We start from the raw sequence: 24,723 nt of genomic DNA on the forward strand, positions 1-24,723 counted from the left end.
TTGGAAGGAGAAATTGGAGGCTCTCTTCTTTTTGTCCACCCCTCAAGTTTTATTGAAGAATAACTGGTATACAAAGAACTGCACACAATTAATGTACACAATTTGGTGAGTTTGGACATATGTATATACTCATTTTACCATCATCACAATCAAGGTAATAAATGTATTCATCACCTCCAGCAATTTCCTTGTGTCCCTTTGGGGTTGTGTGAGTGTGTGTGTCTGTGTGTATTAAGGATACAATATGAGATTAACCCTCTTAACACATTTTTAAGTATACAATATCTTATTAACTATACCGATATATTGTACAGCACATCTCTAGAACTTTCTCATCTTGCATAACTGTAACTTTTATCCATTAGAACAACTCCCCATAAACCTCTGTCTCCATTCCCTGGTAACCAACATTCTATTGTCTACTTCTATATATTTGACTATTTTAGACCCCTCATATAAGATGGATCATGGCTGCATTTGATCTTCTGTGACTGACTAAATTAACTTAGCATAACGTCTTGTAGGTCTATCCTTGTTATCACAAGGGATGGAATTTGCTTCTTTTTAAAGGCTGAAATACATGCATGCACCATATTTTCTTTATCCATTCATCTGTCGATGACAGATCTCTGCTATTGTGAATAATGCTGCAATGAACATGTGAGTGTAGATATCTCTTTGAAATCCTCATTTCAATTCTTCTGGATATATATTCAGAAGTTTGATTGCTAGATAATATGGTAGTTTTAAGTTTTTGAGGAACCTCCATACTCTTTTCCACAGTGGCTGTTCCAATTCACATTCCTACCACCAGTGCACAAAGGTACCCTTTTCTCCACACTGTAGCCAACTCTTATCTTTTATCTTTGATAACAGCCATTTTAATAGGTGTGAGGTGATATTGCCTTGTGATTTTTATTTGCATTTCCCTGATGGTTAGTGATGTGGTACATTTTTCCATGGACTCTTTGGCCATTTTTATGTCTTCTATAGAAAAATATTTATTGAGAGCCTCTGTCCAATTTTTAAATGAATTATTTGTCCTTTTGCTATTTAGTGGTATAAGTTCCTTATATATTTTGGATATTAGCCCTTTATGTGAATATTATGGTTTGCAAAATATTTTCTCCTATTCCACAGGTTGCCTGTTTGTTTCATTGGTTATCATGTTATTCAGATGGCTCCCTTCTTTTAGATGTAACTGCCAATAGCCTCACATGTCACCCATGCTTCTAACCCAATGACTATGACCCAGTAAAACAGCCTTGCCAACACGTAATGAAGATTGAGACATATCTTCACACTGATATCTATTAAAATCAGATATTCTGTTGCAAAGGAAAAAGTCAGCATAGCTCCTGGATTGAACACATAGTTGCTGTCTCACTTCACCATTTTTTGTACAGGATGTCAGGCAAGAATTTTCCACTGAATATTCCTATTCTTTAAATTAAAATAACCTCCTTTTACAGCAGCATCCGACACTGTTCACCAAGAGCTCCTTTCTGAAATAACCTGTGCTTCCTGTGGCTTCCATGGTATGAAATTATCTTGATTTTCCTTCAATCTCTCAGGCTATTCTCAACTTTGTTATTATGGCCTTTTCTTGTTTCTGTCCCTTAATATTCCTACTGCCTCTGTCCTAGGACAACTTTATTCCTTACTTCTCTCTTTACCTATTTCTTCTCACTGTTACACATGTGAAGACATTTATTGAATACTTATGCTTTGAACTATAAGTACTTTATACTCAGAATCTCACTTAACACTGTCAACAATCCCAAAGGTTTCCCATCATGTGAAATACCAGGCTGGATGAAGCACAAGCTAGAATCAAGATTGCTGGGAGAAGTATCAATAACCTTAGATATGCAGATGACACCACCTTTATGGCAGAAAGTGAAGAAGAACTAAAGAGCCTCTTGATGAACGTGAAAGAGGAGAGTGAAAAAGTTGGCTTAAAGCGCAACATTCAGAAAACTAATATCATGGCATCTGGCCCCATCATTTCATGGCAAATACATGGGGAAACAATGGAAACAGTGACAGACTATTTTCTTGGGCTCCAGAATCACTGCAGATGGTGACTGCAGCCATGAAATTAAAAGACACTTGCTCCTTGGAAGAAAAGCTATGACCAACCTAGGCAGCATATTAAAAAGCAGAGACATTACTTTGCCAACAAAGGTCCATCTAGTCAAAGCTATGGTTTTTCCAGTAATTATGTATATGGATGTGAGAGTTGGACTATAAAGAAAGCTGAGCACCGAAGAATTGATGCTTTTGAACTGTGGTGTTGGAGAAGACTCTTGAAGAGTCTCTTGGACTGCAAGGAGATCCAAGCAGTCAGTCCTAAAGGAAATCAGCACTGAATATTTATTGGAAGGACTGATGCTGAAGCTGAAGGTCCAATACTTTGGCCACCTGATGAGAAGAACTGACTCACTGGAAAAGACCCTGATGCTGGGAAAGACTGAAGACAGGAGGAGAAGGGGACGACAGAGGATGAGATGGTTGAATGGCATCACTGACTGGATGGACATGAGTCTGAGTAAGCTCCAGCAGTTGGTGATGGACAGGAAAGCCTGGCCACAGTCCATGGGGTCTCAAAGAGTCGGACACGACTGAGCGACTGAACTGAACTGATGGTTATTCCCATGCTTTTACATGGAAGCTGATGTGATTTGTCCACAGTTGGCAGTGTCAACTTTGAATTTTAGTCCAGGATATCTGGTGTGTGTGAATAAAGCAAGGAGAAGCCAGAAGGAAAACAGACTGAAAATTATATATAACATAGTGCCAAAGTCAGAAAAGGGAAGGAAGTGGAGGAATTGTATGCCACGAGAGACAGAAGTGTTAATTTTATACTTTCCGTGATCAGGAAAGCTTGTCAAATAAACGGACTTTTTTAGCTGTAAACAACAAATGGGAAATTAGTATCACGTCACAGTGAAGCTTGGAATATAAAAAACTCAAATTTCAGGTTTTCAGTTGCAAGTTGTTTGTGACGAAACATGTCGAACTAGCCCCTCTGAGTCTGTCTGCTAGTTGTGAAAGGAAAGTAATACTACAAACTTCGTAGGTTCGTCACAAGGCAATAATCAGCAAGGAAATTAACAAGAAGTCAGAGTTCTATTAAGAATTTTAACCACTGGCTGAGATTGGGAGAACTGTGGGAAAGCCCACCTTCCTACCACCATGCGCACCGCCCCCTCTGTCTGGAATGCACCCGGTGATTGGCTGCTCAACACGTCCTACCCGACCCGCCCGCGCGTCCAGTCCAATCCCGGCCGTCCTCGAACCAAGACCGGTTCCCTGGGACCGGCCGAGTGGGCGGGCCCTCTGACGTCTGATGACGCGCTAGGTCACCGTGGCGGAAGTCGCGGCCGCTGTTTTGAAATTAGAGCGCCCGGGTCTTACAAGCGCTTGTTTACGCCAAGGCCTGAGGCCGCGCAGCGTCGGGGTATACCCCCCGACACCTGTCCTCCAGTCCTGCTGACCTGACGCCGCTGCCACGCCATGTCCACCCCTCCGTTGGCGGCGTCGGGGATGGCGCCCGGGCCCTTCGCCGGGCCCCAGGCCCAGCAGGCGGCCCGGGAGGTCAACACTGCATCGCTCTGCCGAATCGGGCAGGAGACGGTCCAAGACATCGTGTACCGCACCATGGAGATCTTCCAGCTCCTGAGGAACATGCAGGTGGGAAGGAGGGCGGGCCTGGGCCCCGCCCCGGGGCGTGCGTGGAGAAAGCGAGGTGCTTCTGCGAGGGAAGGGGCAGCTGGTTTATTGTTACGTGGGGTCCCTCGGCGTCGACGCGGCTGCCCTGGGCAAACCTCGAGTATGGGGTCGCCCCCATTTACATTCAGAAGCGTTCCCCGATAAAGTGCCTGTGCCCAAGATGTGAAGGTGATGTTTTCCAGACCGGATTTCTGAAAAGAATGAAGCCGCGTTTTCTAGATTCGACCGGGTTCTGTAGGCTCCTAGGTGAACTCTTGTATCTTGCAAGGTAGAGGTGGGCCTCATTCCGCCACGCTCTTTGGGTTATTTTAATCTCATATTTTTCCACAGAATACTTCGTGATGGGTCAAGGAGTTGAATTCAGATTCTGCTAACCATTTGTGCTAAACAGCTTTATTTTGGTATAACTGACTCCCAGTACAATGCATTTATTCAAAGTTTTGACACATGTGTACTTGGTGAAACCAACGTCCATCACCCCGCAGTTCCCTCTGTGGCGCACTGAGCACATTCTCGCGCCCCTTTTAAATTTTTACTTCTGGCTTTCCATCCACAGGCAATCTCTCTTTTGCTTTCTGACATCATAAGCTAGTTGGCATTTTCTAGAGTTTCATACACATGAAATAATATACTATGATTGGGGACCGGGGGCGGGGTCTGGCTTCTTTCACTCAACAAATATCAATAGGTCATTCCTTTTCATTGCTGAACAGTATTCTGTTGTATGAATGTATCACAATTAGTGTATCTGTTGATGGCCATTTGGTTTGTATCCACTTTGGAGCTATTATAAATAATACTTCTGAGTGTTCAGCTACAAATGTTTGTGTGAACATGTGTTTCATTTCTCTTGAGTAGGTAGATGCCTAGGCGTCGAATTGCTGGGTTATGAGGGAAATGATTGATTACCATTTTAAGAAACTTTTCCAAAAGTTTCCTCATCCTTGCCAGTACTTGTTACTGTCTTTCTTTTTCTTTTTTTTTTTGGAATTGTATGTCTTTTTGTTTCCTCAGTACTTTCTCCCAGTCTGTGGCATGTCTTTTCATTGTCTTCACATTGCCTTTTGAAGAACAGATATTTCAAATTTTGATGGAATCCAATTTATTGATTTGTCCTTTTACAGATTTTGGGTTTTGGTTCCATACCTAAGAAATCTTTGTCTAACCCAAAGATTTCATATGTTTTCTTCTGGAAGTTTTATAGTTTTAGGTTTTACATTTAGGTCTATGATCCACGTGGAGTTAACATTTTTAAAATAATTACAGATGTGGATCTGTTTTTTTTTTTTTTTCGCGTTTGGATATCATGTCATTCCAGCACCATTTTACTATTTTACTAACCCATTTTTAAGGCTTATCTTACTACTGTGTGATGTGGATATCATTCTTGTTTTATGGATGAGGATTCTATGGCTCTGAGAGGTGAAGTGACTTGTCCAAATCTAGTCTGCTGCTACTGCTGCTAAGTCACTTCAGTCGTGTCCGACTCTGTGTGACCCCAGAGACGGCAGCCCACCAGGCTCCCCTGTCCCTGGGATTCTCTAGGCAAGAACACTGGAGTGGGTTGCCATTTCCTTCTCCAGTGCATGAAAGGGAAAAGTGAAAGTGAAGTCACTCAGTCGTGTCCGACTCTTAGCGACCCCATGGACTGTAGCCTACTAGGCTCCTCCGTCCGTGGGATTTTCCAGGCAAGAGTACTGGAGTAGGGTGCCATTGCCTTCTCCATGGTGACTGCAGCCGTGAAATTAAAGAATGCTTGCTCCTTGCAAGAAAAGCTATCATCAACCTAGACAGCATATTAAAAAGCAGAGACATTACTTTGCCAACAAAGGTCCATCTGTTCAAAGCTATGGTTTTTGCAGTAGTCATGTATGGATGTGAGAGTTGGACTATAAAGCAAGCTGAGTGCAGAAGAATTGATGGTTTTGCACTGTGGTGTTGGAGAAGACTCTTGAGAATCCCTTGGACTGCAAGGAGATCCAACCATTCTATCCTAAAGGAAAGTAGTCTTGAATATTCATTGGAAGGACTGAAGCTAAAGCTGACACTCCAATACTTTGGCCACATGATGAGAAGAACTGACTCACTAGAAAAGACCCTGATGCTGGGAAAGATTGAGGCAGGAGGAGAAGGGGACGACAGAGGATGAGATGGTTAGATGGCATCACTGACTTGACGGACATGAGTTTTGAGTAAGCTCCGGGAGTTGGTGATAGATAGGGAAGCCTGGTGTGCTCCAGTCCATGGGTTCGCAAAGCGTCGGACATGACTGATCAACTGAACTGAACTGAATATACTATACTGTTGACTCTGAAGAACACGAAGGGTATAGGCATCAGCTCTCTGCATAATCGAAAATCTGTGCATAACTTATAGTTAGCCTTCCATATCCATGATTCTACATCTGTGGATTCAACCAAACCCAGTCAGGTAGTACTACAGCATTTACTAGAGAAAAAGATCCCCATATAAGCCGATCCACACAGTTCAATCCCTTGTTGCTCAAGAGTAAACTGAATATTTTACTCACTTCACCTGTCTCTCCTGAGAAGTTATATGAAGGCAGGAACTTGTCTGTTTTGTTCATTGCTATATCCTAGGCACTTAGAACAACTCAGCATATAGCAGATGCTCAAAAACTATTAGCTGAATTCAAGACCACCATGTTTCCTGAATCTAAAACTCAATTTGGTAGACTATCGGTAATATCCAGTAATATTTTGCTTCACGGTTACCAAATGTGAATATATAAAAAATAAGCTATTTCCTTACCTATTTCACCATGCTTTGTAATGGGACCTGCATGGATTTTCAATATATCTAACCTTGCTTGTTCGTTTGGTAAATCAATATCTGAAAATAAGAAAATTATAAGAAATTCTATTACAGTCAGGTTTTTTCTTTGTTAAATAGAGTAGGGGGTGAGGAGGAGGTTTGGGTTAGGGAAACAGACATAGACAAAGAGAAATGGACAGCAGGCAAAGAAATTTAACTCACGTATTTTTCTATCTAATCTGCCTGGATGAAGCAAAGCAGGATCCAGTGTATGATGATGGCAAGATTTTAAATACATTTTCCAACTTCTATAAATAGGTAATACACTGTCAGTTTCTGTCTCAGTGGGGGTATTTGAAAATTGTTTTTTATAAATTATACTGGTCTGCTCAGAAAATACACAGTATTTCAAAATTAGTTGTAGAGTCTCTTAGAAGACTTAAATTGAATTATTTTTAAAGCAACACATACTAGTTTTATTCATGTAGGTGATATGTTATTAGCTAACATTCTGGGAATGTTAGACATGTTGACATAAAGAAACAGACATATTGTTAGATTAGCTTTACTTTAAAAATGTTATTGAATGCAGTTAGATTTGCCAGCATTTACTCAAGAAAACTTTAGAAATCGAAGAAAATACGTTAGGTGTCCCAGTATTTCTATATATAATAGAATTATTTGAAAAGATATTTAATGGGTTTATTATCAGGTTTGTAGAAAATCATTGTGTCCAGTTATGCTAACGTAAATTTTATATCTGGCATACCATAAGCACTTGAAATGTTAGTTATTATTTTTATTTTAAAACTAATTCTATCAAAAAATACAAACATTGTAAATCAGATCCACATAGTTTAGTTTCTTAATTTTTGATTAGATGGATGCCTTCAGATTTATTAGAGCTAGTATGAAAGCTATGGAAAGGTATATAGTTAAATAATCTATCTTGGAACTTTTAGGATGAAAAATATATCCCTTTATGTAAGAAAAAATATTCCATCAAATGATCATTCTGCATATCATATATCTATCTGTAAGCAATACATTTCATGGCTTTAGGCATACAAAAGTTGTGTCTGAGTGTTTCAATGGTTGGGATATTTTATAAAACGTACCTTTGATATATATTCACAAATACATTCTTAGCTACTGAATCAAATGGATGGATTTGATACTCTGCATAGAGTTAAAATGATCATGGCTACCAACAGACCAGATACACTGGATCCAAATCTCGTCAGTGTAGGGTAAATTTGAAACCAGATCCTCAGACTCTTAGAACTTTCAAACTTATTTCAGCTGCTGCACTAAAGATTGTTTTATTGCCTTTTTAAATAAAATGGTTGGGGTGTTTTTCCTCTTGATTCTACAAGTAATACAACTGTATGGAAATATTTTAAGACCATGTCAATAAGCCACTGTGAGATAAAAAGGGAATCCACAAGGAGATATGAAATCTTTGGCAATTGTTTTAAAAATGAATGGATTAAAATGTAAGATGATTAAAATACAGATTAGATGATCTCTCAGAACTTAGCAAATATTTATTTTTAAACTGCTGTATTGGACTAGTAGAGCCAATAGCTAACATTTATCAAATTTAGTCAGGTACATTGTTATAAGAAGAGTTCTAAGAAGTATTTTTATCTCTATTTTACAGTTAAGGAAACTGAGACTTAAAGAGAGAAGAATTTACTCAACATCACATATGACTGGTAGCTTCTTCTACTAACCTCTTTTATACTAACTTGCTATCAACAATTTGTATTGTTAACAGAGATATAATACACATCCATGACTGACAGTGAAAGAACTGAACTCTTTCAAAAGATACTATCAATAGCTAGACTACATGTGGACACATATTCAAAACCAATTTGTAAGGACTACAATAATTATTTCTTTGTGCTTCTTGTGAAATTTGTGTTTTAACTCACTAAGACCCTTTGGGCCATATCATAATTGGCTGTAAATGAAGCAACAGTGTGCCCCTTAATTTATAGAAAGCTGGGAGGAGAAGTGGTACAAACAAGACTACATATAAACTATTTGTTAATACATTTTTAAGTTCAAATTTTAAAAATTATCTTCTATATTATCAATCCAGAAGGATGACGTGCCATAAATACCAACTTCTGAGGTTATATCTGAGCATTGATTTTAGAGAAGTACTTCTTTATTAGTTGTCCTTTAGCCTCTTGAGTATCGGATGAAAACTACGGACTGTCTTTTGAGAAGACTGCACATATAAAGAAACATTCTGAATAAAATTTCATGGGGCTAACAGATGTCTCCCCCAAATCACTAGATCTTAGGTTGATTCCCTGCATGAAAAAGTATTGCTTTGGTTCTATTTGTTATGCTTTAAATCTTACCTTTTTTTTTTTTAATATGCTTTAAATCATACCTTCTAAAAAATTCTTTTTTTAGAATTCAGAAATAAAAAGGGACATTACAGTGAACATTCCTCCTCATCTGCTACCTGTCTAACCTCTCTTCATAGTTCAGTTCAGTCACTCAGTCATGTCCGATTCTTTGTGACCCCATGGATTGCAGCATGCCATGCTTCCCTGTCCATCACCAACTCCTGGAGCTTGCTCAAACTCATGTCCGTCGAGTCGGTGATGCCATCCAACCATCTCATCCTCTGTCGTCCCCTTCTCCTCCCACCTTCAATCTTTCCCAGCATCAGGGTCTTTTCTAGTGAGTCAGTTCTTCGCATCAGGTGACCAAAGTATTGGAGCTTCAGCTTCAGCATCAGTCCTTCCAATGAATATTCAGGACTGATTTCCTTTAGGATTGACTGGTTGGACCATAAAGAAGGCTGAACGCCAAAGAATTGATGCTTTTGAACTGTGGTGTTGGAGAAGACTCTTGAGAGTCTCTTGGACTGCAAGGAGATCAAACCAGTCCATCCTAAAGGAAATCAGTCCTGAATACTGACTCACTAGAAAAGACCCTGATGCTGGGAAAGATTGAGGGCAGGAGGAGAAGGGGATGACTGAGGATGAGATGGTTGGATGGCATCACCAACTCAATGGATATCAGTTTGGGTAAACTCTGGGAGTTGGTGATGGACAGGGAGGCCTGGTGTGTTGCGGTTCATGGGGTCGCAAAGAGTTGGACACAACTGAGCGACTGAATTGAACTGAAGTAGTAGTCAGTTTTTCCATTTATCTGTGATTTTTGTCATTTCAGTATGTATTTTGGCTTCTTTTGGTAAAATTCCTGAATTAAACATATATAAGCATCCAAGACAGAGTTATGATCATAGCAGTTACTTGCAATAATTTACTAATGATATTCAAGTACAGATTGATTTGCTGCTATATATCCCCTGCTTTTGATTTTTTTTTAAGTAAAACTTTGGTGACAGCTTTATGTTTTAATGCATGCCTAGAGCATCTTAATTATCATAGTTAAGGTATTTTGAGATTATTTTTGCAACAATGGCAGCATACTCTTCTTTTTCTTCTACTGAAAAGTCCTGATCTTCATTTTTTCCTTTTCTTCTTCTTTTTCTTTAAATTGTATTTTGAGTTGTTTGAATTCAGCTCCTGGTTGAGTTCAGCACCTTGCTGCTTTACATTATCATAAGTGATATTAAAATTGTGTATTCTTTTTAGTTATAATACAAAGCCGTGGTATAAATATAATCAAAAGTTAGAGGCAGAAAACATTTCAAGTGATTAGAAAGGCTTATCACAAAGTCTTTTCTAGAACTGCTTGACAGTATGCCAAGGAGCTAATTAATAAATGAGCATGTATTACTGTTAAATTCTTAAAGTTGCACTTGATTCATTGTGAGGAACAGCTTGTTTTTATGCATTGCTCAAAGATTGTTTCTGTTCGTTAGCTTTCCTTAAAGAAAATCTTGATTTTCATTACTTTACGTTTTTGGTTTTTTGTCCGAGAAGCTGCCAAATGGTGTCACTTACCATACTGGAACATATCAAGACCGGTTAGCAAAACTACAGGATCATCTTCGCCAACTTTCTATTCTCTTCAGGAAGCTAAGATTGGTCTATGATAAATGCAATGAAAACTGCGGAGGGATGGATCCCATTCCAGTAGAGGCAAGTTTTAGTGGTCGAGGGAAGGTGAATGTAAGAGTCTTAGGATGTTTGTAATTTTTTCCCTTTTTCTCTTCTATTTTCACAGTATTTCCAGATTTTGATCATACTGGTTTCACTTTTGACTAGAAAAGATGAAATTGTGAGATGTGTGTGTGTGTGTGTATGTATATGTATGTATGTGTGTGTGTGTATATATATATACATATATATATAGTACTGTCTTTTCATGTTGATAGTTTCTTATAGATTTTAGCATCCAGGCTGATAGTGAATTTTTGTTGTTGGGGGAGATTAACGGAGATTATCTATGGCAACTTTTATTAATTGCTGTCAGTGTCTCATTTTAATTAAATCAGTGCATGATGTTTTAGGAGACATTTTAATAGTATTGTATAATACTTTTGCAGTGGTTTTCATGTAAGTTCTTTACAGATAAAAGGTTATAACCATTTTCATCATTATTAAATTAATTAGTAGAATCACTCTAGTTTTTAAATATATTTCTTTAAGTTTAATCTTGGATCATAGGTATATTTTAGTTAATCAGGTATATGGTTATTTTTATAGGTGGTCCTTTCCTGTTGACAAGCGATAATCTCTGCCACCAGAGGTAGCTGGTGGCGAGGAGTGGGGTTAGATGTTCTCTCGCTACATATAAAGAACAGTTTCATGTCATCAGTGCTTTCTTATTTGAATGATCAGCATGTATGAAGTGAACAGAGAAACAGTAAAGTGCAATACAGCCTGAAAAAAAGTGGTCAGAGATGTGGAAGGTCAGAAATACGGTGGACTCTGACAGAGGCTGCAGAAAAGTCAAGGAAAATAAGGAATGAAAACTGTCCAGCAGATTTTGCTAGAGGAAAATTGTTAGTATATTTGGTCAGACCTTTGGTGGAAAGGTAGCAACAGAAGTCAGATCACAGTGAGCTGAAGATTAAACAGGAAGTAAGGAACTGAAGCCAACAAGTGGATATCCATCTTTCAAGAAGCCTAGACTAAAAACAAAAGAAGAAAGCAGTAGGTGGTAGGAGGGATAGAGTTGAGGGTTTGGTGGGTATTTTTTTTTTCCCCTTTCAAATGGGAGCACTTGTTTAGATTAAAAAGGAAGAAAATAGTCAGGCAAGGTTGGGGGAAATAAATAATGAAGACAGGAGGGCAGAGGAATCAGTATATAGGAATGAAGAGTAAATGTATTTGAGATGAAGGATCACTGTCTGCATTTGGAGAGAGGAAAGGAAGAAAGTAGTTGTGGATGTAGGCAAATTTATATTTGTCCCAAGAATTCACAGAAGTTTGGCCAGATTGATTACTGGTTATACCAGTTACTTACCTCTGTCCTGTTCCTGCATTGGTAATATAAGATGGAAGAGACAAGTCGCTGTTGCATCTACCAGGGGTTTCATCAAACAAATGTCATCACAAACCCATATGTATTTAATTATAATTCTGCTGAAGTTTCATTTCTATATAAACTTTTTCTCTTAAAAAACTTTCTCCCAACTAAAAGACATCTAGAAATCTGCATAGACACTTCAATAGCAAGTAAATCACAGTTATAATATACGTCTATGAAGTTCCTTTCTAGTATAGATGAAGGAAAGCCTATTCTAACTGAATGGACATAAAGTTCTTAAGGGTAGGACTTGTATCTTATTTGTAATTATTTTTGCGGTGTCTCCTCATCCAGTGTCTGCCAATTAAATATTTGCTGATTGACTGAGTAGGATATTACTTAATTACATGTGACAACTAATTTTGCTAAAAGGACTGTTTTGCAAAAGAAACCCAAAAAGCAAATGTACAGAACTCATTGAAATGATATAAACTTCTAATGCTTTTATTTTAGCCCATCATTTGAATTAAAATGTATTTTTGTACTGTTAAGATAAAAGTATAAAAATTGATCTTAATTGGATGCATTATCTATGCCAGTATAATTGGAAATTGTGTGTCATATGTTTGACTTTTAACTTGTGTCTGTCACTCTCAGCAACTTATTCCATATGTGGAAGAAGATGGCTCGAAGAATGATGACCGGGCCGGCCCACCTCGTTTTGCTAGTGAAGAGAGGCGAGAAATTGCTGAAGTCAATAAAGTGAGTTGCTAGTCTGTATGTCTTACATTTCCAAATTATTGATAAAAATTACAAGGGAGCCTATGTAACTCAAAAACATAATTTGAATTATAGAATTACCTGAAGTTGTTTCTGTGGCAAATTTAACCTACTTAGAGTACAACCCAAAACTCAAAGGTAAACAGAAATGCCATCTGGTTAGTCAGAAGATCACAGAATTCAGGCAATAAAGCTCTTAGAAAGGCCTCATAGGCACTGTTACAACCCATTTACATTTTCTTTTCTAGGCAGGATTGTAGCTCTCTAGGTTACAGCATATTTGGAGCAGCAAATGATAATACTTTACAAGTAGGAGATGTGAATGTCTCAACAGCTGAATAAGAAATTGAGAGTTATCAAAGCACTACCCCATCCTACCCTTCACCCCACAAAAGTTCCTGACTTGAGTTTATTGCTGAGTACTTTCAGAAGATAGTGTTCAGATAGTTCTCTTGAAACATAGGGAAATAAGGGATGTTGTCAGTCCATCCTGGGATAGAAGCATGGCTAACAAATAGGACACAAAATAAAACTACCTGTCTTGGTGCTTTACTTACACATAAGTGCCCCCACCTCCTGCCTCACTCCTGAAATTCTTAATGCTAGTTAATGGAATTCATCAGGACATTAATTGATCTACCACAGCCAAAGAGGGTTTTCTGAGGTAGAGGAGGATGACTTAGTTTACTTATATAAGGTCTGTAGGCTAAATTGAAAAAAAATTTTTTTCCTCAGATGTAAAAGACATTTGATAGGCTTCAAATGTTGCTGACTCAAAGAATGCTTAAAATTATTAATGTGATAGTCTTTAAAAAAAAAAAAAAACTTTATTTCAGATATGTAGCCAACATTTTTCATAGAAGTGAAATATAGAACTAGTCATATTAAAAACAGGCATAAAATAAGATGCCTTACACTACTGTGTTTGATGCTATTTTAGAAATTATAGCCAGTGAAACAAAGTTTTATGAAACAGGAGTTATAATATATACAAATTTGTTAAGTTTGTTAAGGTAGTACACACATTATAGCTCAAGCTTATGAAGCTCAAAGAAGCTCACTGATTAACAAGTAGAGGCAATAAGTATTTGATAAAAGAGCTTAAAGATTTATACCATTTTCCTAAAATGTCATAAACCAGTTAGATTATAAGATCCTATTCACAATTGCAACAACGAATATTAAGTAGTTAGGATTTCCATAATATATGAGACTGAACTTAATATATATAAAAGGATTGTTTTTTGGTAAAACTTTTTATGTTATATTGGAGTAAAGCTGATTAACAATGTTATGATAGTTTCAGGTGAACAGCAAAGGGACTCAGCCGTATTTACACATGTATCCATTCTCCCCCAAACTGCCCTCCCATCCCGGCCGCCACATACCATTGAGCAGAATGCCATGTGCTAGACAGTAGGTCCTTGTTGTTATCCATTGTAAATACAGAAGCGTATACATGTCCAACCCAAACTCCCTAACTATCCCATCCCAAGAAAAGTCCCAAATAAAGAACCTAACCTTACACCTAAAACGCCTAGAGAAAGATCAGATAAAACCTAAAGTTAGTAGAAGGAAAGAAATCATAAAGATCAGGGTAGCAATAAATGAAATAGAGACAAAGAAAACAATTGCAAAGAGCTGGTTCTTTGAAAAGATATAGAGAATTCATAAACCTTTAGCCAGACTCATAAAGAAACTTTGAACAGTTGAAAAAACACATGACGTTCTTACATGGGCAATAACTACTCTAAAAATGCCAGTCTTGATTATTTCATAGTTTTTAATTTATTTTTTAATTGAAGGATAATTGCTTTACAGAATAGTGTTAGTAACACTCCAAGTACACATGTGAATTCTCTTGAGATTGCACAAAAATAGTAAGATTTTAGTGCAATACCAATCAAAAAACAAATAAAAAATCGGAACTTTTTTCCTTGAGAACATATTCAAATACATATAATAAAAAAATTCCAATTAGAGTAATAAAACGAACAGACTCTTTGCTTCAAAAATTAAAATGTTAGATGAAGCATATTATAAAAACAATAATTACGTGTGAAATACTGGCATAAGAACAGACAGATTCAGTTCAGTTCAGTCACTCAGTCATGTCTGACTCTTTGTGACCCCGTGGACTTCAGCATGCCAGGCCTCCCTGTCCATCACCAACTCCCTGAGTTTACTCAAACTCATGTCTGTTGAGTTGGTGATGCCATCCAACCATCTTATCCTCTGTCGTCCCCTTCTCCTCCTGCCTTCAATCTTTCCCAGCATCAGGGTCTTTTCCAGCGAGTCAGTTCTTCACATCAGGTGGCCAAAGTATTGGAGTTTCACCTTCAACATCAGTCCTTCCAATGAACACTCAGGACTGATTTCCTTTGGGATGGACTCGTTGGATCTCCTTGCAGTCCAAGGGACTCTCAAGAGTCTTCTCCAACACCACAGTTCAAAAGCATCAATTCTTCGGCACTCAGCTTTCTTTATAGTCCAACTCTCACATCCATACATGACTACTGGAAAAACCACAGTCTTGACTAGATGGACCTTTGTTGGCAAAGTAATGTCTCTGCTTTTTAATATGTCATGTAGGTTGGTCATAACTTTTCTTCCAAGGAGTAAGCGCCTTTTAATTTCATGGCTGCAGTCACCATCTGCAGTGATTTTGGAGCCCCAAAAAATAAAGTCTGCCACTGTTTCCACTGTTTCCTCATCTATTGCCATGATCTTAGTTTTCTGAATGTTGAGCTTTAAGCCAACTTTTTCACTCTTTCACTTTCATCAAGAGGCTCTTTAGTTCTTCTTCACTTTCTGCTATAAGGGTGGTGTTATCCACATATCTGAGGTTATTGATATTTCTCCTGGCAGTCTTGATTCCAGCTTGTGCTTCATCCAGCCCAGCGTTTCTCATGATGTACACTGCATATAAGTTAAATAAGCAGGGTGACAATATACAGCCTTGACATACTCCTTTTCCAGTTTGGAACCAGTCTGTTGTTCCATGTCCAGTTCTAACTGTTGCTTCCTGACCTGCATACAGATTTCTCAAGAGGCAGGTCAGGTGGTCTGGTATTCCCATCTCTTTCAGAATTGTCCACAGTTTGTGGTGGTGATCACGGTCAAAGGCTTTGGCATAGTCAATAAAGGAGAAACAGATGTTTTTCTGGAACTCTCTTGCTTTTTTGATGATCCAGCGGATGTTGGCAATTTGATCTCTGGTTCCTCTGCCTTTTCTAAAACCAGCTTGGACATCTGGAAGGTCACGGTTCATGTATTGCTGAAGCCTGGCTTGGAGAATTTTGAGCATTACTTTAGTAGCATGTGCTAAGTCACCTCAGTTGTGTCCAACTCTGTGCGACCCCATAGATGGCAGCCCAGCAGACTCTGCCGTCCCTGGGATTCTCCAGGCAAGAACACTGGAGTGGGTTGCCATTTCCTTCTCGAATGCATGAAAGTGAAAAGCGAAAGTGAAGTTGCTCAGTCGTTTCTGACTCTTAGCGACCCCATGGACTGCAGCCTACCAGATGAGTGCAATTGTGCGGTAGTTTGAGCATTCTTTGGCATTGCGTTTCTTTGGGATTGGAATGAAAACTGACCTTTTTTTGTCCTGTGGCCGCTGCTGAGTTTTCCACATTTGCTGGCATATTGAGTGCTCACAGCATCATCTTTTAGGATTTGAAATAGCTCAACTGGAATTCCATCACCTCCACTAGCTTTGTTTGTAGTGATGCTTCCTAAGGCACACTTGACTTCACATTCCAGGATGTCTGGCTCTAGGTGGGTGATCACACCATCATGGTTGTCTGTGTGGTGAAGATCTCTTTTGTATGGTTCTTCTGTGCATTCTTGCCACCTCTTCTTACTATCTTCTGCTTCTGTTAGGTCCATACCATTTATGTCCTTTTTTGAGCCCATCTTTGCATGAAATGTTCCCTTGGTATCACTAATTTTCTCAAAGGGATCTCTAGCCTTTCCCATTCTATTGTTTTCCTCTATTTCTTTGCACTGATCACTGAGGAAGGCTTTCTTATCTCTCTTTGCTATTCTTTGGAACTCTGCATTCAAATGAGTATATCTTTCCTTTTCTCCTTTGCTTTTGGCTTCTCTTCTTTTTACATCTATTTGTAAGGCCTCCTCAGACAGCCATTTTGCTTTTTTCCATTTCTTTTTCTTGGGAATGGTCTTGATCCCTGTCTCCTGTACAGTGTCATGAACCTCCATCCATAGTTCAGAAAGAATGAAGAGACGGAGCCAAAGCAAAAACACCACCCAGCTGTAGATGTGAATGGTAATAGAAGCAAAGTCCAATGCTGTAAAGAGCAGTATGGCATAGGAACCTGGAATGTTAGGTCCATGAATCAAGGCAAATTGGAAGTGGTCAAACAGGAGATGGCAAGAGTAAACATCCACATTCTAGGAATCAGCGAACTAAGATGGACTGGAATGGGTGAATTTAACTCAGGTGACCATTATATCTACTACTGTGGGCAAGAATCCCTTAGAAGAAATGGAGTAGCCATCACAGTCAACAAAAGAGTCCAAAATGCAGTACTTGGATGCAATCTCAAAATGGCAGAATGATCTCTGTTCATTTCCAAGGCAAATCATTGAATATCACGGTAATCCAAGTCTATGCCCCAACCAGTAACGCTGAAGAAGCTGAAGTTGAATGGTTCTATGAAGACCTACAAGACTTTCTAGAACTAACACCCCAAAAAGATGTCCTTTTCATCATAGGGGACTGGAATGCAAAAGTGGGAAGTCAAGAAATACTTGGAGTAACAGGCAAATTTGGCCTTAGAGTACAGAATGAAGCAGGGCAAAGGCTAATAGAGTTTTGCCAAGAGAACGCACTGGTCATAGCAAACACCCTCTTCCAACAACACAAGAGAAGACTCTACACATGGACAGCACCAGATGGTCAATACTGAAATCAGATTGATTACATTCTTTGCAGCCAAAGGTGTAGAAGCTCTACACAGTCAGCAAAAACAAGACTGGGAGCTGACTGTGGCTCAGATCTTGAACTCCTTATTACCAAATTCAGACTTAAATTGAAGCAAGTGGGGAAAACCACTAGACCATTGAGGTATGGCCTAAATCAAATCCCTTATGATTATACAGACAGATTAGTGAAATAATATTCAGAAAAACTGTCTTCCTATTATATTAATATATGAGAATTTAATATGACATAAGAGGGATTATGTGGAAAATTAGTCTTTAAAAATAGACACTTTGGGGAAAATTTAGCTAGTTTTTACATCACACCATGTGTCAAAATGAATTTCAGAGTTGAAAATAAGATTTATAAAACAAAATATTAGAAAACTAAAAGAAAAATATATATCAAAACTCAGGAAAAAAAGATTGATAGATTTTTCTAAAATAACATTTAAGAAAATTTTATGAGGTGAACTATATATTAAGAATATTTTCAGCAAATCTGACAATAATAAGCATGAAGAATTTACAGCAGGGATTAGGAGGGGAAACTTAAATTAGATCTTGAAGAGTAAGTGGTGTTTGGTAGTCCAGAGTGATGAGACATCCATATATTAAGAAATGCTATATGTTTCTGTTGATAATCTTATATATTAATTCACAATGCATGTGTTCTATTATTTTTCTCTGTAGTAAGGATGTTAGTTATAAAATGAAATGTATATGTAAATAAAACACCATTGTGATGATAACTTTGATTTCAGAATGCTACATGTGACTTAAATATAGTTTGTTCTCTAACCTAGAAGATATTATGATATTTTGGTGGGGTGGGGGAGAGAAAAGCTTCAGAATGAGATCATTTCTCTAAAGATAAGTTTCATTTCACTTTCTATTTCTCTAAGTTGCTCCCTTTTTCTAATATGGTTTTGAAATAGCCTATTCTTGATTTTGTTAAAATGACCTTTCAAATAATCAGAATATAGTAATTCCTTGACAGTGTGTAATCAAAAAACTCTTACTAGCTAGAATTTTGTGAATTTTAAGAGAAGGATATAATTGATACAAAGCATATGATATGTAAAAGTATTTCTCCACATGAGGATGTAGGTCTCTTTATGGTCTCTGTTTAGGACCCACCTACCTCTTTCCTTCCCCCAATTCTTTCAGTGTGGTTATGTCATAATTGGGATTCAGTAAATATTCTGGCACATAAGATACTGCTTATTGCTACACCACATAGGAAACCAGAGTTATATTTCCTTGAACAATTTTTTGTTTTCCTAGAGTTAATAGTTCTGTAATTTTGAAAAATTTTGATTAATTCTTTACGCATCTGTGGGAGCAGCTCAGTACTGTTTTCCAGCTTTCCAGCATCAAATTATCAGATGACTTATAGGTTCGTTCCCCCCACCCTACCCCCCGCCCTCAGAGTCCTCCGTCATGCTAGGACCATCTTGCTAGGTCTGAATTGAATGCTCACTAAGCATGGTGCTCAACTACTGTTCTGGGGCCTTTCCTTCACCTCTTCAGTTAATTTTACTATCTCCTCAGTCTCCCATCTTCCCCTCTCTTAGTTTATTTCCTCCTTTGTTTGTAAGGTCGATATATCAGTGGCTTCTTCAGGAGAAATGCAGGGACTTAAGTTTTTAGTCTTTGTGTATCTGTCCAGTTGATTGTTTGGCTGGATATAAAATTATATGTTGTAAATTAATTTCCCTCAGAAATTAGAAAGTGTTCTACCAAATCTTTTCATATGACATTTGGTAGATTTTAAAGAGCCTAGTTATAAATATTTTTGGGCTTTGTGAGACATAGTGGTCCTTGTTCTGATGTAAGAAAACACCCTTAGCTCACAGGCCTTACAAAAACAGGTCATGTGCCATAGTTTATCAACCCCTGTCTATTATATTTTGTTGTCTTTGTAGATGGAGGATCAAAGATATGTGGAGCATCTGATGCTTAAACATGAGCTATTTCTATTTGGGAGCAAGGCACTAAGACACTAATCATAGGCTTTGTGGGTTGGCTTTCAGCATAGCAAGATTGGAAACAAGCTGGCTTTTTTCTTTGGGGGACCCCCAAGGATCATTTGCTGAGATTTTTTTCTTTAGGGCTGTTCAGAATCTTCCAGTGTCCTACACAAAGGGATAGTCTCTTGTCTTCTTGCCTTCTGCTGTGCTGGTGGCACTGAATCCCCAAATCCCCAGCTATTCGGTTCATAAGAAACAAACCTCCTGGTTCCCTGAAAGGGGGAGTGGGTGTGGAACCCTGGGGAGGGGACTCAGTCCCGTGTTGGTGAGAAGCAGGAATGAGCACCCTAGGCGCTCGTTTGTTTCTGTAGCTCTTCCCCTCCAGCGTCCGTCCCCAGGCCTCACAGCAGACTCTGCCGTGGCACTTGCCTCCGGTTCACGGAGGATCAGCCATTCTCAGTGGCATCCTTCTGGGTGGTACAGTGGTTTCCTCCTATGTCATTTACCATTCCTCTCATTCACTATTCCCCTTCTATGCCCCATCTTAAAATGTGCTACCTGGCATCTGCTATTGTTTCCTTTCTGATCATTTTTCTCCACATAAATTTATAGCCTTTTCATTCCCCTCCTGCCATTTTATTAGGGTTTGAGAAAAAAAGAAACATGTGTTTAGTCCACAGTGTTTATCTGCAATAAGTTTATTTCAATTCACAAAATAGTATTTCTGAAAGTTTATCTATTTTTCGACTAAAAGCCCATATTTTAAATTCTGTTTCCATTTCTACTTCAGGCATTTGAAAATGCTTTTTGATTTTGATTAAACCATTTGAATCTGTTGAATTTGCTGTTTGTACGTGCTTCTGGCTTTGGGGTAAAACTTGTTTCAGTTAACATGGTATTAAACTAAAGATTATTACAAAAAAGGAAAGAATCCATAAATGTTTTAAATTAAACAGATTTAAAGCTTAGCCCTATATTTCCATTGGAAAAAAATTTAAAGAGAATTTAGAGAGAAAGTATCTTCTCTTGAGTGGCAGAAGTATTCATTTGATTGGCCTCATGGCTCTCTCTTACTTCCTGGAAATTGTTAGTCTAATTTGAGGAAAGACTGAAGAACTAAGTGTTAAACAGAGACAAAAAAAAGCAGTGGGGGGGGAGGCTTACTTCACTCTGAATGACGCTCTAGGTCCATCCTAAAAAGTTTAAAGTTTGAAAATATATATATATATATATTTTTTTTTTTTTAAAAAGGGGAGAGGACTAAGATTTGTTTAACTCAAATTGAAATTCTCCTTAAAAAGGCAAAAGAGAATAAAGTTAACAGCTAAAAACCAAAGTGGATTTTTTGACCCAAAGAGGTTTTTTAACTCATTCCTTAACATTCCTTAAATAAAGCATCATAAGTGTGAATTAGACATAATATATATCCTGTTAACCAAGTTATCTTATGTATAATTAGTGCTACTAATTCTTTTTTCCTTTCCTCTACTTCTTCAAATTTTGTACCTCCCTTCTGGAATATAAGATTAAAATACTAACTGAAAAATTATAAAACACTGAGTAAACTCATGATCAATTGATATATTTTTCTCCCTTAATGGCACACATACCTGAGTGTTTCTGTGAAAAATGTTTATTTTAAATAACTACCTTCAGATGGTAAAATGTTGGTCTAATCTAATTACGGGCTTCCCTGGTGGCTTAGTGGTAAAGAATCTGCCTGCCGGTATAGGAGTTGTGGGTTTAGTCCCTGGGTTGAGAAGATCCCCTGGAGAAGGAAATGGCAACCCACTCTAGTATTCTTGCCTGGGGAATCCCATGGACAAAGGAGCCTGGCGGGCTGTAGTCCATGGGGTCCCAAAAGAGTCAGACATGACTGAGCGACTAAATAACAATTTAATTACATAATTACACAGATGCTATTAAAAATTGAAATTAATTGGTTTGATTTTTCAACCACAGTTGCCCCTTGAACAACACAGGTTTGGATAGTGCGGGTCTACTTACATGCATATTTTTTTCAATAAAATACTACAGTACTACACAATCTGCAGCTGACTGTATCTGCAAATGCAGAACCATGGATATAGAGGACAGACTGCTTTGACCAATTGTCACAGCCTTTGGATGAATATTAAATTACATAGTATTACTTAGCATAAACAAGTACTCCACTTACACATTCACCTGTTAATGTAACAAATTAGGCACAGCTGATGGATTTTGATAATAGCAGCTGTCAACCTCTGTTAAAAGCAATCAGTGGCAAGATTGTATATATTAAATCCTGTATCATGTCATGAAAATTTATTTACAGTTTAACCACTAATAAGCTGTCAGCTTTGCTGTTGATTATTTTCACGATGTGTTTTGGCCCCAGGTATTTTTTAGTTGCATGCTAATTTTTTTAAATTTAAAACTTAGTGGTCTCTTTGAGACAAACTATCCTAATGCCTTATAATATGCCATACTTTAAATAAAAATTTTTTACTGTTCCCTAGAGTTGATTATTACCTTGAAAATATCCTACCTTTTTTTAGTTCTCTTTATTTTTTGAGTTAATGAAGCTAAATTTTTTAATATCATAATTTATATTTCCAAGTGAGTATTCTTGAAAGTAGCATTTATTCCATTGAGGAAACCATTGTGGGAGCCATCTGTAACCTCTGTTTTGATACTGATTTGAAAGTCTCTTTTTTAACCACTCATTAATATAATTTTATTACTTCTAGTTACTTCTTAATGAGTACTGAAAATGTGATCACTAAACTTCTTTCACCAAACTTGGCCTTTCAAGAAGTTAAATACCAATAGGAATTTCTTCCTCCTCTCTTTTGGCTTCTTTCCTCCTGTTACCTCTCTTAACTCTAGATAGAATATGAGCAATTTATTTAATCTCAGTTTGCTCTTTAATAAATCAAAATTAAGATTTCTAGGTCTCTTTATAATGTACGTGTACTACTTGATCTAGAGGTATTTTAATGTAGTGTCTTTAAAATTATCTAACTAAATATATTACTTCCAAATGTAATGTTTCCAAGAGGTCACTTAACAGTAAAGATTATTATAATAACTAGTGAACACTTTGAAATTCTCTGTTTTGATCTTGTTTTATCTACACAGACATTTACTACATACAATTTGAAGAAAGGATGCTTACTAAGAAGTTTATAAACTGTGGCCTGGTAGAGAGCCAGATCTGCAGATAACAGACAAATGCCATGTGCACTCAGGGCATCCAGCAAGTCTCAGTTATGAAGAAGATTCTATCAGGGCTGTGGCATTCTGTCTTCAGTTTGCAGAATTAGAAGTAGATTGCTGACAGAAAGTAGTGACTTCTGCCACTTGTTTGAAAGATCAGTTGCATTTTTATTATACTTTATCTTCTCTATTGACAGTTTATGTTCTGTGCCTACCAGTAACATTTGTTGAATGCGTACGTCCACCTACTGCAGTATTCTTGCATGGGGAGTCACATGGACAGAGGAGCCTGGCGGGCTCTGAGAGTCCGACACAACTGAGCAGCTAATGCTTGGACTTCTCACTCACTGTCACTTACTTGTATGCCAGGTGCACTGCTGACACTTGACGTGAATCAGATCTTCTACGCTTCGTAACAACCCTTATGAGATAGGTTCAGTTATTATCCCCATTTTTGTGTTGTGGAAGCTGACGCACAGAGAGATTAAGTAATAGTTCCTTAGTGAAGGAGCTGAGCATAAACCCAGAGAATCCAGGCTTTAGGGCTTGTGTTCTTAACCATTAGGCTACACTGCCTTGTGGAAACCTATATGCTTAGGTTTTATAATCGAATATTTAGCTTATTTTCTTTGGTGGTTCAAGTGGAGGAGGAAGAGGAGGTAGGGGCTGGAGCCACAGGCTCTGTAGGCTGAATTAGAATTTATTATGCCTTTCAATGGATGTTCATGGCCAGAAAAGTATTGAGACCTTCTGACTTAAGGAAGTGTGTGCTTAGTCCCTCAGTCGTGTCTGACTGTTTGGGACCCCATGGAATATAGCCCACCAGGCTCCTCTGTCCATGGAATTTTCCAGGCAAAAATACTGGAGTGGGTTGCCATTTCCTACTCCTACTCTGCCTTAAGGAAGTGTATAGCTTAATTTCTGTCTGGTTCATTAGAGTTCTGACTTATAACATTTTAATCTTAGATCTTCATAGTCTATATTTCATGAAACATTTTTTGATAAATTCTTTTGTTTCTGCAGAAACTCAAACAGAAGAATCAACAGCTGAAGCAAATTATGGATCAATTACGAAATCTCATCTGGGATATAAATGCCATGTTAGCAATGAGGAACTAAACTGATATTTAAATTTCCGGCTTTACGCATGTTACACCGTTTTTTTTTCCCCTCAAGTATTTTTTCCCTTTGAAGAAGATGATTTATCTGTTTTCAGTCTAATCACTAGAATTAAAGTTTTTATTTTTTACACTGGTTTTACATTTAAAGTACTTGTTGGTTTTTTTTAAAAGCTATTCTGTAAAAGACTGTTGTAATACATTTTGATGAGATTTGTTTTTGGTTACTCTTCATGAATTGGATAATTGTTTTTTAAAAGCAAAAATAATTAACTTTTGTAAATAAATTTCTAAATTTGATCACTGATTGTTTTGTTCATTTCATTACCCGTTTAGGAGAAAATTAAAGGTTTAAACATTCTTGCAGATGAAAATATAAAGTTCAGTCCATCTGTGGTACAAATTAAACATAAAAGTTACCATTTGAGCTCAATTTTAAAATTTTAGTTTGAGTCCCAGTAAAGTCCCTTGGACTGCAAGGAGATCCAACCAGTCCATCCTAAAGGAATAGTCCTGAATATTCATTGGAAGGACTGATGTTGAAGCTGAAACTCCAATACTTTGGCCACCTAATGCGAAGAGCTGATTGATTTGAAAAGACCCTGATGCTGGGAAAGATTGAAAGCGGGAGGAGAAGGGGACGACAGAGGATGAGATGGTTGGATGGTACCACTGACTCAATGGACATGAGTTTGAGTAAATTCTGGGAGTTGGTGATGGACAGGGAGGCCTAGCGTGCTGCAGTCCATGGGGTCACAAAGAGTTGGACACGACTGATGACTGAA

General features: G+C 37.8%; 2 protein-coding genes across 5 annotated transcripts in view; one reads left to right on the plus strand and one right to left on the minus strand.

The window, feature by feature from the left end:
• The window catches only part of LOC145511662 (uncharacterized), a 703,222-nt gene that overhangs the window by 553,950 nt on the left and 124,549 nt on the right, over positions 1 to 24,723 (minus strand). The gene's annotated exons all lie outside the window — the stretch shown is intronic.
• MED30 (mediator complex subunit 30) lies at positions 3,345 to 24,238 on the plus strand. 4 transcript variants are annotated; one of them, XM_081505267.1, is made up of 5 exons: positions 3,345 to 3,696; positions 10,431 to 10,589; positions 12,580 to 12,684; positions 14,003 to 14,118; positions 23,844 to 24,238. In XM_081505267.1, the coding sequence occupies exons 1-5, from the start codon at positions 3,520 to 3,522 to the stop codon at positions 23,869 to 23,871; spliced, it is 585 nt and encodes a 194-aa protein (XP_081361393.1). In that variant the 5' UTR covers positions 3,345 to 3,519; the 3' UTR covers positions 23,872 to 24,238. The 4 variants fall into 4 exon arrangements, with proteins under 4 accessions (XP_081361393.1, XP_081361394.1, XP_081361395.1 ...); XM_081505268.1 differs by lacking the exon at positions 14,003 to 14,118 and having other exon boundaries at positions 10,428 to 10,589; XM_081505269.1 differs by lacking the exon at positions 14,003 to 14,118.

Source organism: Giraffa tippelskirchi, chromosome 6 (genome assembly GCF_054371585.1).
Source record: "Giraffa tippelskirchi isolate mGirTip1 chromosome 6, T2T-mGirTip1v1.2.pri, whole genome shotgun sequence".
NCBI classification, from domain to species: Eukaryota; Metazoa; Chordata; class Mammalia; order Artiodactyla; family Giraffidae; genus Giraffa; species Giraffa tippelskirchi.

Coding starts and splice junctions, on each gene's coding strand:
- MED30 (XM_081505267.1), top strand. CDS start 3,520: ATGTCCACCCCTCCGTTGGCGGCGTCGGGGATGGCGCCCGGGCCCTTC. Junction 3,697..10,430: donor AGCTCCTGAGGAACATGCAG/GTGGGAAGGAGG, acceptor TTGTCCGAGAAG/CTGCCAAATGGTGTCACTTA. Junction 10,590..12,579: donor TGGATCCCATTCCAGTAGAG/GCAAGTTTTAGT, acceptor TGTCACTCTCAG/CAACTTATTCCATATGTGGA.